General features: G+C 46.6%; 6 protein-coding genes across 6 annotated transcripts; 4 read left to right on the top strand and 2 right to left on the bottom strand.

Annotated features, from left to right (window-relative positions):
• The first annotated feature begins 1,529 nt into the window (after positions 1 to 1,529).
• Positions 1,530 to 4,062, top strand: F4817DRAFT_322904 (uncharacterized protein). Its single transcript, XM_049301456.1, has 2 exons — positions 1,530 to 2,455; positions 3,279 to 4,062. The coding sequence occupies exons 1-2, from the start codon at positions 2,137 to 2,139 to the stop codon at positions 3,809 to 3,811; spliced, it is 852 nt and encodes a 283-aa protein (XP_049164052.1). The 5' UTR covers positions 1,530 to 2,136; the 3' UTR covers positions 3,812 to 4,062.
• Positions 4,063 to 4,532: 470 nt separating this feature from the next.
• Positions 4,533 to 5,544, bottom strand: F4817DRAFT_10682 (uncharacterized protein). Its single transcript, XM_049297417.1, has 2 exons — positions 4,884 to 5,544; positions 4,533 to 4,783 (listed from the first exon to the last, which is right to left on the bottom strand). Exons 1-2 carry the CDS (start codon positions 5,170 to 5,172, stop codon positions 4,605 to 4,607), a joined length of 468 nt encoding a protein of 155 aa, XP_049164051.1. The 5' UTR covers positions 5,173 to 5,544; the 3' UTR covers positions 4,533 to 4,604.
• A 372-nt stretch (positions 5,545 to 5,916) lies between these two features.
• Positions 5,917 to 7,324, top strand: F4817DRAFT_311203 (uncharacterized protein; the record flags this gene model as incomplete). Its single annotated transcript, XM_049299966.1, has 5 exons — positions 5,917 to 6,363; positions 6,544 to 6,668; positions 6,777 to 6,820; positions 6,883 to 7,027; positions 7,165 to 7,324. The coding sequence occupies 5 exons, from the start codon at positions 5,917 to 5,919 to the stop codon at positions 7,322 to 7,324; spliced, it is 921 nt and encodes a 306-aa protein (XP_049164050.1).
• On the top strand, positions 7,235 to 8,022 carry F4817DRAFT_10659 (uncharacterized protein). The gene has a single exon (XM_049297412.1). It carries the CDS (start codon positions 7,454 to 7,456, stop codon positions 7,886 to 7,888), a length of 435 nt encoding a protein of 144 aa, XP_049164049.1. The 5' UTR covers positions 7,235 to 7,453; the 3' UTR covers positions 7,889 to 8,022.
• A 1-nt stretch (position 8,023) lies between these two features.
• On the bottom strand, positions 8,024 to 9,729 carry F4817DRAFT_10673 (uncharacterized protein). Its single transcript, XM_049297415.1, has 3 exons — positions 9,195 to 9,729; positions 8,687 to 9,131; positions 8,024 to 8,632 (listed from the first exon to the last, which is right to left on the bottom strand). The coding sequence occupies exons 1-3, from the start codon at positions 9,449 to 9,451 to the stop codon at positions 8,261 to 8,263; spliced, it is 1,074 nt and encodes a 357-aa protein (XP_049164048.1). The 5' UTR covers positions 9,452 to 9,729; the 3' UTR covers positions 8,024 to 8,260.
• A 2,564-nt stretch (positions 9,730 to 12,293) lies between these two features.
• On the top strand, positions 12,294 to 13,148 carry F4817DRAFT_311200 (uncharacterized protein; the record flags this gene model as incomplete). The annotated part of the gene is made up of 2 exons (XM_049299965.1): positions 12,294 to 12,629; positions 12,693 to 13,148. 2 exons carry the CDS (start codon positions 12,294 to 12,296, stop codon positions 13,146 to 13,148), a joined length of 792 nt encoding a protein of 263 aa, XP_049164047.1.

Below are 13,148 nucleotides of genomic sequence, written 5' to 3'. Positions count from 1 at the left end.
CATCCCCATTCTCAAAAGTGTACCTAATGTATCAAACACCGATACAATATCTCACTCGGGAATATAAAACACACGATTGGTTAGAGCCTTTCTCACAGAATATACCGTACATGTGCACCAATCCTTAGGTCTCTTTGGTTGGCCATACAGTGACTCAGGAGATAGAATCCAAGAGACTTACATTTATGAATTTCCCGATTGATTTATAAAAAAAAAGGTCAGATAGATACTGACATATATGCGCCAGGACAGCTGACAGATCCTCCTTCCTGATAAGGGAACCCGCATATGCTCATCCGACATGTTCCCGCATTTCGGGAAGCATCCTTGAGACGTCGCCGCAACTCTGAGAAGCGCCAGTAGAATGGATCTTAGTCGAGCAGCAAGATACCGAGGCTCCGAGCACCCGAATTCAACCTTGACTTGCCCTAACATGTACAAAAGTACATACTACCCCACGCTACCCGATAGCGGATGGATGAACTCTTGGCGAACGAGTGCGGGATGGATGTCCATTTTCTTGGGTCTGTTGGGTAAGGCAAGAAATACCTCTCATACATATGTAAGGTCCTTAAGATATCAGGACCTTTCCCGTCATGTTCCATGCACGTACTTGCATATCTACCAGTCTACCGACTCTACCAATTACATACTGCTAAGATGATTGGTGGCATTAGGGAGGGAACTGTAAGATACTCGACTTTTGGTGCAACAAAGGATTAGCAAAGTTGACGTCAAGAGTTATCGTAGTTAAATGCTGATGTTATTTTTCGTCGCGTGCATATCTAGATCACTTCCGGATCATTCCATCATAGAACTGTCGATCATGACTCCCCACGGGCCACCAGTCCAAGTTGAGGCACGTACTGTGGTATGGCAGACAAGCATATATATAAGCAGACCAACCTACAAGCGATAATTACCTGATAATATCGTGAGATGAAATAGAATTCGCAACGCAAGCAAGGGCTATAGGGCCTTGGCAATCTCGTGTCCCCATAAACCATTTCCCCTCCCATTGGTTTGGTCGATGATTTCTAAGCATGAGAGTAATATTGCTTGGTCAAAGAAAAGAATAGGGGTCCCCTCCACCAAGTATTATAGCTATTATAGTAAATTGGACTATGTAACAGAGTGGAATAAACGGGCATAAAAAAGCTGCAAGGCCAAGTTTTCTATTTAATCACCATGCAGGACGGCTTGGGATAGTCAGGTCCAAGTAGTTCCAGACAGGCAGGACAGGTTGTAGTAGTGGGGGTTCCTGTATTGCCTGTATAAATACACGCGGGTGCGTGGGCGAGGTGGGAAGCGTAGAACTCTCCACAGCATTTAATTGGTCCGACCCAATTTGCTTGACTAATAGGTCATCCACTCAAAGGCCGGACTGTATGCCGCTTCTGGTATACTCGGGTCTACGTCGTAGGATCATGAGAAACCATTGGACCAACCTAACTAACTGTAGATGCAAGTACATACAGTACATGGATACTAAAGTCAACCCTGCGTCTCCAATTTGGAATCAGATAATAATATCTTGCTCCTTCCCAAATCTTCATCATTTTTTAACTTGTCAATAAATTTAGAAAATGTGGTGCTGAATAATTCCAGACTATCAAAGAGTTTACGGTCAACGTCAGACCTTTGTATAACTAGCGGAAGTGTAAGAGTGTACGGAATACGGTATACTACATATACTGACTAATACCGATTAATATCGGTTACGAAGAAAGAGGGGCAAGAGGAGGCTTTTTTTTTTATCTTCCCTAAAACGTCAACCGAGCGTCAGCTGTTATTTAGTTATAGGCGGACCCATCACCCATCGGTCAAAATCGGTGGTGACTAGCTGCAAACTTGGCTTTTGTCCGGCCGTCCTTTGACCCACTACCACAATTTTGAAGTACTTCTTCCGAACGCTACCAACTTTTTACTTTTTACATTTACACAAGATATTCTACCCGCCGTCATCTTCTCCCGGTTCAAAAATTTCTGCTGTTTATTCTAGCAGATTTAAAACAATCTTACCCGCCACATACCACACAGCTTTGATATCCCGTAGCGAAGGGCGGTACAATCGATTCGACCCTACCGAATCCCCGAAAGCTCTCGCGAGCTCGCCAAAGAGAGTCACTTGAAAATATGCCGCCGAGTTACTCCAGCCGGCGCGGCCAGGCCGTGAACGTGTCACAATTATTACAAGACTTGAATAGAGTCCCGGAGCCTACCGCAGCACCGGAGGAAAACTTACGAAATCTCGACGATGAATTGGCCATGTTCACTAATACCAATTTCATCGATTGGGATGCAAACGAGAGCCAGCAGCAGCGACAACAGCAGCAGCAGCAACAGCAGCAACAGGCTTCATCAAGCGTTAGTTTGGACACACAGTCGACAACGTCGCCCACAGAAGAAGGGCCAATGAGTAGTGATTTGGCGGGATTTGACTTCAACCTACCAGGTTAGTAGAAACGTTTTCTAACGTCTTTTGTTGTTTTCTCTTCCCGTTTCCTTACTTCCTCTTATTATCCAATTCAATTTTCTTCAAATTCAATTGATGAAGGATTCCGCCATCAATTCCCCCGCATTCATTATTGCGCTTTGGCGTTACACGATGGCGTGTGCATGTCGAGGGTTACTTTTCGAGGGTCACTTTTCGAGGGTCCTCATCTATAGCTCAGCAGCCTTGCTTGAACTGTTCGTGCCTGGGTTGGTACACTGGCCATCTACCTTCCAATCGCCTATGTGAGCGCGCATGGTTGGTACCGCGCCTTGTTGCAGCGATCACCCAAGTTAATGGGAGAAAGAGTTTGGGGTGTCCACCAAGCGGAGTCCCTCGTCTTATCACAGGCCTGGCACTTATTACATTTTTGGCACTTCTTTTTGACTACCCCACTATGAGTTTTCATGTATTCCATCTCTGATTGGTTCGGGTTGCTCCATGTTGCATTTGGATTGCAGCGATCGCTCGGTTTAGGTGTGTTCTGTGCGTTCTGTGCCAGTGCCTATTATGGTCGCGAAAGACTACCCTGCGATGGCGCAATCGAGCTATGGTGCAATATCCCGTGATCTTTAGGTGATCTGGAGTAGGTTATTGAGATCAATAGGCAACCCAAATCCACCAAGTCCGCTGTCGAGAGTTCACAGCAATGGCTTAAACTTATATCCTCTCCCGACACTAAGTCGTCATCGATGATGTTTAGCACCTCAGAAAGGTTTTGTCACGAATCTGTTTTGCATTTGTCAATTGGGTCACAGTTTTTAACGTCACGTCATGTCTTCAGGCGATTTCAACGGGTTTGACTTTCACCCTTATTCAACGCCAAATGTCTCGGCTTTCTCAGACAACCTGGGAAACCTACAACCTATCCAGCCTTCGCCAACTTTCCCTCCCAATGGATCGCCACAGAATGCCTACGGGGCTTCAATGCCGCAGACGGGAGACAAGCGAAAATCTGCTGATCCTGCCGTTCCACCTCGCCGGCAGTTGTCCTTCGAGGAGCAGTCCCGGTTAGCTGCGGAAGAGGACAAGCGGAGGCGGAATACGGCCGCCAGCGCAAGATTCCGCATTAAGAAGAAAGCTCGCGAGCAAGCTCTCGAGAAGCGCGAGAAGGAGTTAAGTGACAAGGTCGGGACCCTGGAGGGCCGAATTCAAACTCTAGAGACCGAGAACAAATGGTTAAGAGAGCTTGTCATGGAAAAGACGGGCGGGAACGAAACGCTAATATCCACATTATTGGAAAAGCATATTGAGAAGAAGCCAGCTGGCAAAGAGTCGGAGAGTAATGCTAAGACGGAAGCCGAGAAGGCCTCATAGTAAACTCAGCATGATGATACCATTGAAACATTTAATGATGGCGTTACGGGGAAATCATATCGGTTGTGCACCGTTAGGCGGCGGCGGCTTTGGGGATATATCACGTCTGGTTTTGAAGCATGATTCGAGGGTAATCGCCTTACTCTTAACTCCAATACATGAACATACCTAGGTTTTACCTAGCAAATCGCCATTTTCGTGATATCAATCTTGTAGATGGCTTATAAATATCCTTCCGTGGTTTTGACACGGTAGTATGAATATCCTTTTCTCTAAATGAATGAAGGTATATGAGGCTCCCTCAGCTTTGTTAGCGCTTTCACCGGAATCTGCGTTGAAAACCTACCGTCTCCTGCCGGCTTTGTTTTAACGCCCCCGACGGATCCGCCACTCACCCCCGGGTCCCCATTACAATTGCTTACAAATAGACAAGTAAGGTACCACATCACGCATCAATGCTAGTAACTCGCTTCAATGGCCCCTTACTATTAGGGCAAGCAGGGTTTATGTTATGCTTGTCGTCCACAACAATATACACTACCATGGTAGGGGATGATCTAACAAGTTCACAAGATATGCATTTATACTTGACACAATGCTCCTGTGTTTCCTTGAAGGAAGACCCGGGTATTCATCGCCATTTCAATTGAATGAATAACAAATACCTAGGTACCTATGTATGCAATACACAACTACCTGTATATTTACTGTAGTTGATTCAACTTCGATTTTGTGCCCCCATCCTGAAACGCCCTAGATATCCCAAAGGTTATGTTCATACACCTCGAGTATATTAGCTTCCATTCCCGGATTGACCCTCTGAAGACTGTTTTTTGGCTCTGAGCGCATCTAGACGCATCTTATTTCGCTTGCCCAAGATCCGCAGCGTATTATCCCGCTCGATCTCGGCCATTTCGGCCCAGTTGGCAATACGGCTCATCGTGCCGTCCTCGTTAACAACCAGCGGGCCCACTGCAGCAATTGTCAGCGACGCTTATTCATCACTTATACGACTACCTAGCTTCTATTTCTAAGGGAGGAGAAATAAAACGGAGATAGCAATGGCACTTACGGCGATCTAGTTTCACGCCTTCACCGCCTACAGGTATCTGCGTGGCATCGCTGACCTGACCCGGCCCCGGGAGCGGCAGGGGCATTTTCTGAGGGGAAGACTCTTGCTGCTGGTGCTCGCTTTCGTGATGTGCCTGCGTGGTCGTAGCCACTTTGTCTGCGCTGGCGCTAGGGTTTGTGTTTGGCGCTGATGACATGGCTCTTAGTGACGGCGGGTAAGAGCGGTATAGTTGATGTCGGCTATTACTCAGGATTCTGAGGAGTGACTGCTTCTGAGGAATTCTCACCATTTGTTTTTTGTTTTTGTTCTTTTTCTAAGTGGGTATGTTTAAGTACCTAGTTATATTTTATTTTGAATCTCGATGATGAAGACAAACATACATGTATGTGCTAAGAATTCACTTAGTCCTTCGTTCGACGCTGCGCTTAAAGGTGGATGGAAGTTACTAGATACATCTTCCCCGGATGGGGTGTAACACACGGACCACTTGCCATAGAATGCGTTTGTATACATGACTAATAAGTCACAACTTCCAAGACAACGGCAACACCTACTTGAAGTCGAAAGTTAAAATAGTGTACAGGGAGGTATAGTCTTAATAGTGGCTCCCTTCTTAATATACCGTCGACTTTATCGGAGAGCTACATATATTGTCGAGTTTTATATCTTTCCCGTATAATATTCCAAATGATCATTTTGGCCAATATTCACTTGATGATTGTTCACGCTCGCTTAAATTTAACATATTATTAATTATTAAAGGTTCTAATCCTTCTCATCCCATCTATATTCGATCCGAATCCATATATGCCTACGTTCACATCCAAGTACTTAAATAATCAAAATGGGCGGTGTCCAGTCCTCAGCCAAATCCCTATGGTTCGCCACAAAAGCAGTATTCCACTTAAGGGAAATATTTAACGATATCATGAAACGAGTGCACCACCCGAAAGGACCCCCGGCGCCTGGAGCGACGGAGTCTTACTAGCTAGAAGATCCGCCATATCCAGACATTGTCAACATCGTACAAGAGATGCCATCGGATCAGGCCGAAGTCATCATCATTGGCTCTGGTATCGCCGCAGCCGCAGCCGCCTACTCCGTACTGGCTGAAACCAGACGTGTGGACAACCTACGTCGCGTTCTCGTCATTGAGTCCCGAGAGATGTGTGGGGGCGGAACGGGTCGTGGCAATGGTCTTTTGAACTGCGCACCACATGAGATGTTTCACAGGCTACGGAGTACTATAGGTCTTCATCGTGCCGCAGCGCTTGTGAGATTCCAGCTAGCTCATATCAAATTGCTGGGGGAGCTATGCCAAGCGATGGGCCAGGATCATGCAGAGTTCCGCGAGAGGGAGATGGTAGAATTCTACCTCACCGAACGAGATCGCAAAATTGCGTTCGCTAAGGCACATTTATTTGCACAGTGGGTTCCGGAATTCAAGATTGCAACCTTTGGCGAGGATCAGGCGCGGGAGGTAAGTTGTCAGTTGACATATATTAACTCATTTCCTAGAAAATGGAAATACGCATGCAAATATTAATATGGTTATGCAGAGGTTCAATGTGAGCCAGGTAGTGCAAGGAGCCTTATCATACAATTCAGCGGTAATACTCGAGCTTTCTATTTTCTCTTCTTACATTAACCTTGGCCACAGACCTTCTGGCCATTTGGATTCGTTAATTCTGTATGGCATCATCTCCTACGCAGTAATAAACAATTTCTCCACATAATGACACATACGAGCGTTGTTGCCATTGACTCATTTAAAGGAGACCCATGGTATGTATGATATACGTTCCGTAGTATTATTTTCAACCCTCCCCTTCTAAAATAGTCTCAAATCTGCCCTTTGTACGAAGTAAGGTAATGGTGGCTAACTCTCAGTAGTAAGTGTGGAAGCCTTATCATTTCCACTCATTCGAAAAAGAACGGTGAAGATTCCAGGATTCTACCTAGGATTGTAAAGCTGACACAGAATGTTTTCATACATAAGATGGCTATGTGGTCCGAACCACGCGTGGCAACTTCAGATGCAATCACATCGTGCACGCTACAAACGCTTTCGCCCCCGATCTCGTGCCCGGCCTGCGTAGCAAGATGACCGGGATCCTCGGAACCATGACTGCGCTCAGCCCAGGGTAAGTCATGGCGAGAATTCCCCTTCCTCTTTTTGACTCGTCTCGGAAGTCAAAAGCCTACTAACTGACCTCATGGGGTATCATGGACCCTAAGAGATTTTTAGATGATGGATGAATACTAATTTACGCAGACACAGGTTTAGCCTTTTCAACATGGGCCGCAGAAATGCATGGTCTGTTGTGCATGGGAAAACAAGTGACAATGCTATGCAGCGACCAAGCGGTCAGGGGGATATCATTATTAGTGGAGGATTCTCGCGCGCAGCAGGCCACGGTGCAAGCATGATTGGCGTATAGGATGATGCCCTCTTGGACCCCCTAGCCGCTATTCATCTCAATGGAATGCTTTCGTTTATATTCGGGCCCTTTTAGGGCAGGGAAACGATATCGAAGGACGGGAGAACTGTAAAAACATGGTCGGGAGTGATGAGTGCCACGGGGGATCTACTCCCATTTGTTGGCCGGCTGGATCCTTCATTAACAGGCCGCTACCCAGACCTGCGGAGCAACAAGGCCCTGAACGATGGTTATAAACAGCCCAACGAGTGGATTTCGGCCGGTTTCGGCGGTGACGGCCTAATGTGGACGTGGCTTTCTGGTATCGCAGTAGGGGTCATGCTCGCGGGTAGCGAGGACTTGGACGTGGGACGGGAGTTGGGAAGGCCCGGGGGGGTTCTAGCAGGATGGTTTCCGGACGAGTTAAAACCGACAACCAAGAGGCTTAAAGACTCGGATTTCGGCAACATTGCCATTCGCTTCATCTGGTCAATACTAACGGACCGGGAGCCTACAAAACCTAGTGACCGCAGCCCCTACACAGACCGTATCTATGAAGCGAGCGCTAACGATTTACTACTATGACCGAGGGGAGAAGAGTAGTTGCCCCTTCGAAGAAGACAGCGGTAGGTCTCTACGTATAGCGAGTTTTCTTATTTGTATTAAGTTACGTAACGATAGACGCCAGTAAGACGTGGCTACCTTGTTTATAGAACATAGTATAGTATGAATTATTCAAGAGATAGCGAGAGAAATGCTTACTATTAATAACAACTTCTCTTTGTCTGATACGAACTTCCTTCTCTTACACGGGACAATATGGTGTCTTCTGTCACAAGCCCGTTTCCTCTCGGGTAAACACTTATTCTATGATCTAATAATAATATAATCTTAGGTACACATACCTAAGTACCTAAAATACTTCAACCACCGCGAATAACTTCCATGGCACTACTACTAGTTTATGTGAACAAGCTCTCTGACTACTACGGCACCGGAGTATAGTCTTGAGACTCGACCTAACACTTCCGGCGGAACTATTTCGCCATCAGTCTGCACAAATTTAAGCCTTGTCGTACATTTATGTACATCACGACAGCGATATGTCCGCATGACACACGGCGGCATAGCGGCTTCGGGACCAACAAATCCTTGCCTATTCCACCTGAGCGTGCTGTCCATAGAGAGTTTTGCTCGTATGTCCAGATGTTTGATAACAAACGGCCGAAAGACGTCGGCTGCCCACTTCTGAATTTGATCGATGATACTTAATAGACTTACGGCATGAATTGGATACTTCACGTCGCCTGCCCAGATTGTCTCTACGTTCTTTACCGGTTTTAGCTGCAGTTCTGGCTTTAATAGATGCTGGTTGCGACTTACGTGATACTCGCCGTAGCGTCGAGCTACGTATACCCTCCACTCGGAAGCGCAGGATGTGAAGGCAAACATCTGGTATTCACGGCTGGTTCGCCACTGGTACTTGGCAGGATCTCTGGGGTCGCGGACGACACTGTCGAGCAGTCCTAGGTAGCGGTCGCAAGCGTGCGCGATCTGCGCTTCTGCCTCGAAGTCGGAGGAGTAGCTCTTCTTGGCCTCGTAGACGGCGAAGGGGAACACGAAACTCCTCGCGTCGTTGTCCCGGTCGAATGGGACGCGGGTCACCTCGCAGATCCAAGATAGGGGAATCCAGCCCTGTGCGCTCTGGACTTCGGTCTCGAAGCCGCCGTGGGTAGGCTGGAAACCGATAGTTGCGTCTGGCGTTCGTTTGATTTTTTGCCAGTTGCCGTTTTTGTCTTTTTCGAGCGCTGTGTAGTCGACTTTGTCCCTGTTGTCGGTTTAGCTTGATACTCGATACTTGGTACTTGATATTGAACGAGGGTTTCATTACATTCGAAATGCGTCTTCTTCTCGGATTTGGTCGAACACGTCCTCCCACGCGTGGACTTCCCAGCAGAATTCGGATACATTGCGCCTGGTGCAGTTACGCCAGACCCGTTTGTCTAGTCTCTGCACTCGCTCGTTAAACCGGCCAAGCTCTTTTGGATTTAAGCTACGCTCGTACTCGCGAGCGGGGAGAGGGGAGAATATGCAAGACGGTCTGTCGGTATTTGTCTTTTTATAGTGCTTTTTACTTGTAGGAGGCATTTCGTGTAGAAATAATTAGAGAATTTAATCGAGTAAGCTTGGTGGTAACTGAGCACGTAAGGCAACAAGGTCAGTGCCCGTCTTTTGAATGAGCTCTGTGTTTGGAGGTATTGCTGCCTGCTGTCCTATTCAGAGCTGATCTCAAGGGTGGTGTTGGTGCTGGGATGAAACACGGCTGGCCAAATTGTGGCCGGTCAATTCCTACGACGGCTGCCTCCTATCGCATTAACTTGGGTTGCACTGCCTCATTTTTACAGCCTTTTATTCGTGGAATACTATTTTTGAGTATGAATATATTGACTCGTTAACTAGCCTTTCTTTATAGATCTTTGGATACTCTCTGAAGCTTATAATTGTCTATTAATTTAAAGCGACATGAAATACCTTAAATAGTTGATCGGCAATGTATTGCCACATGATGTAGTTCTTCAAGTTGGTATTATTCCTGGAAATCCTAACTGTTTCATCTCATGCAGGTCTTATTCTGCCTCATTTACGGACAACTGGTAGGGTGTTACAGGCGCTAATATTATATATATGATTAGTTCTTTATAACTTAGTGTGCTCCATGATGGTGGTATTTTGGTGTTGTGATTAGGTGCCTACCTTTACCTATATAGAGGCTATTAAATAATAAGACTATACAATAACTTAGTAAATCGCGGAACACATTTTCTAGGAGACAGCACCGTTCGTATATGTCCTTTCAATATCATTTCCTATACATAGGTAGGTAGCTATGTCTAGTTGCGTCTGTTATGTACCTAAGTTCAGTCTGGCGCTTTATATAGATGGCTTGGATGGCTAATAGGCACCTGTGTAATCCTCATACGCTTTTACAGTAGCACCTGCTAAATAGAATATTTGAATAAACAGTAGCATTGATAAATTATAGCTCTCTAATTATCAAAAAGAGCCGAAATATGATACGTGATGTTATGATGTGAGCAAGGAACAGAGCATCGACCGTTTTACGGTACGAGTAACTATATCCTGAACTTAAATGAAATCACTAGTATACGCATATATAACCTTTTTGTTTCAAGCATCTCGATGGCCCTAAGATAGGTTGCTTAGCAAGTAGGCTGTTGAATAAAAGATTACCTAGAGACTTTAAAATACTAGTTTCGATATAAGATATGCTTGTTATCAGAAGTGCTTCAAACTACTACCTTGCCTCGATGCTGATAAATTCCCAGTGCTTGAGGCTGTGCTCTAGGCATAGCCGTTAGGTTCTCATTTTTTGAATTGATAGTTGAGATTGAGGTGAGTTATTTACTACGGCTTAGATGTGAGTTTTGCTTCATTCTTAGGCCAAGTAATTCACGCTTTTCTTGTGAGGGTGGCATTGGGCCCGTCTGATTAATGCTGTCCCATAGCATGCGGAAGATGTGACCGCCTCTGATCATCATAGAGACCAGCTTACAATCTCAACACCATGGGCTACGAAAGTGCCGAGTCTATCAGGCCATGAACACTTGGCGGGGCCTACCGAACCCTGATACAGCATCGTCGCCATTAACATTCGAGCCTTTCGCCCCCAAACTTGTTACACGGCATATATGTAATGCAAAGGCGGGCAGCGGAGTTATTTGCTTACACCTCCTTTTGAGCCTATGCATGAGAGCCTCAATAGAAAGCAAGAGGCCTGATAGAGCTAAAAGCCTAAAGCAGGTTTGTGTTATTGCCGACGTTCCTAATTAATAGAAAGTCTAGATGGGAAGACACCGAACCTAGTTAGTGTCCGTTAGATTAACGTTGCTGTTTGCTAAACCAAGTTCGATACCATGTCGTCTTGTTTTAGTCTCGCATATGACAGTATGAAGCGTTTCAGGACTAGTACTTATCAGATCGTGAGCCAGGTACAGAACGAGTGGGATTACTATACTTCAATTTCTATCTATGCACATGCAATTTCTTTGTGCGGTTATGCATAGATCTGGCCAGACCCTCTGGTTCTGAACGGCAATTCCCGTTATATAAGGGTAAAAGCAAAGCTGGTGATGGTATGCAGAGACACATCGCAGCATGCAGATGTGCGTGTCAATTTTGAACTGCTTCATGTAGACGGGTAGATAGAACTAGCATGAAGGGTCAACTACTCTTGGTCTAGTGCGTTGTAGTATGAGTATCTATTCTAGCGGGACGTCATGCCAAGGATGCTCTCTATGTACAAGCCGACTAGCTAGGTTGGCGACGACATCATCTAACCTATCTTGAATGGATTTACTCAACATTACCCCAAACTCGTCCCTAATTTGTCCTCAATTTCCGCGTCCAGTAGTTCGCCGGAAGTCCAATGTATCTCACGAACTTTTTGGAGCGGTCTAGACCACCATGTGGCTGCAGACGCACAGGATCTAATGCTTCTAACGACCCGAACGACAGGGGCTAGACGCCCCGGATGCAGCTATCGTCAGCTAAGCTAACCTATCTAAAGGTACTTGGAGACTGAGATCTCCCTCGGCTTACTGCACGTTCTAGACTCTCTAGACCCGGCCCAGCGTCATCTCGGCACTGGCTCACATTATGTACTTGATCAGCCATGAACCATTCGCACGGTAACTCGTCTGGGCTTAGCTAAACTACCTACACTTATGTCACACTGACCTGATGCGAACTTCGAAGGGAAAAATTAACCGACTTTTGCTGTGCCGTTTTGTGCGGCTGAGAATAATTGGAGTGTAGTCCGTTCAGCTAAGGTTGAATGTTCGAATACGATAGTCAAGGTAGTTATAGTAGAGAAAAAGAAATGTATAAAGGAAGTGTATGACCATTCCTTACATGTGCGAGGTTGTAGAAAAGAGTTTGTGATACTATAATCTGGTTTCCTGCCGGTTTCATGGATGCTCCGCCACCTATCCCGCCACGCCCATCCGGGTACGAGCTCCGGGGTCCGGTGAACCCTTCTTTGCCTCCCCGGCCGAGTCCGTCTGGACAGCAACAATTCCGACAGGTTCCTGGCGTCCCACCACCGCCACGACGACCGCATACAATACGTCAGCCAATGACATGGGGACCATTATCCAATCTTGACGGCACGGCGACACCACTAATGGGAGCCTTACTGGCTGCCTTCTTCACCAGTCTAGATTCCCGAGGTACAGGTACTATCACACCCGAGACTCTGTCGGCCTTCTTGGACATGCACGGATTTTTTGGGGGGGGGACAACGTCTGTACGTGCCCCTATCCTTCCTCTGCCTAGTACATACCTGTCATAAGCTACAGGCTTGCCATAGTTGATAAAAATTGATAAAAGGAAATTAGGGAAATCAAACCTAGCCCCGAATGTCATGTTCCAACCAGAAGACCTGGCAGACTTCGAGCTGAAGGCTGCATGCGAAGCATGGTCCTTTGAGCACCGCGTTGCTGTGCGCAACCCTGGATGCCCACAGCTTCCATACGGTGGAATGCCAATGCTTACACTGCGGGGTTTCACAAATATCAATGCAGCATTACGCTACTATGACGTCTGGGCAGAGCTTGGTCCCCTGCCCCGCGAGTGTCTACTTCCCGGACCGGACCCTCCGATAGAAGTCCAGCGCCGTATCGAGCAAGCCGGGGCGCGTAGCCGGAGGACGGCGGCCGAGAGAATCGAAGCGAACCGAGTCAAGCACGCGCTGCAGGCGCAGGGCCGTAGGAATGCTGAGGAGTTGGTTGGTGATTATTACTACGTTAGGAGGGACTACTACTGA

The sequence above is a fragment of the Daldinia loculata genome, assembly GCF_022478755.1.
Source record: "Daldinia loculata strain CBS 113971 unplaced genomic scaffold F4817scaffold_1, whole genome shotgun sequence".
NCBI classification, from domain to species: Eukaryota; Fungi; Ascomycota; class Sordariomycetes; order Xylariales; family Hypoxylaceae; genus Daldinia; species Daldinia loculata.
This window is presented reverse-complemented; position numbering and strand designations above follow the sequence as displayed.

Excerpts from the sequence above, each read along its gene's own strand:
- F4817DRAFT_10659 (XM_049297412.1), top strand. The coding sequence starts at position 7,454 with ATGAGTGCCACGGGGGATCTACTCCCATTTGTTGGCCGGCTGGATCCT.
- F4817DRAFT_10673 (XM_049297415.1), bottom strand. The coding sequence starts at position 9,451 with ATGCCTCCTACAAGTAAAAAGCACTATAAAAAGACAAATACCGACAGA. Across the intron at positions 9,132-9,194 it reads GAAGAAGACGCATTTCGAAT|GGACAAAGTCGACTACACAG; the intron begins GTAATGAAACCC and ends AACCGACAACAG. Across the intron at positions 8,633-8,686 it reads GACGCTACGGCGAGTATCAC|AACGTAGAGACAATCTGGGC; the intron begins GTAAGTCGCAAC and ends AAACCGGTAAAG.
- F4817DRAFT_322904 (XM_049301456.1), top strand. The coding sequence starts at position 2,137 with ATGCCGCCGAGTTACTCCAGCCGGCGCGGCCAGGCCGTGAACGTGTCA. Across the intron at positions 2,456-3,278 it reads ATTTGACTTCAACCTACCAG|GCGATTTCAACGGGTTTGAC; the intron begins GTTAGTAGAAAC and ends TCATGTCTTCAG.
- F4817DRAFT_10682 (XM_049297417.1), bottom strand. The coding sequence starts at position 5,172 with ATGGTGAGAATTCCTCAGAAGCAGTCACTCCTCAGAATCCTGAGTAAT. Across the intron at positions 4,784-4,883 it reads AGGCGTGAAACTAGATCGCC|TGGGCCCGCTGGTTGTTAAC; the intron begins GTAAGTGCCATT and ends CAATTGCTGCAG.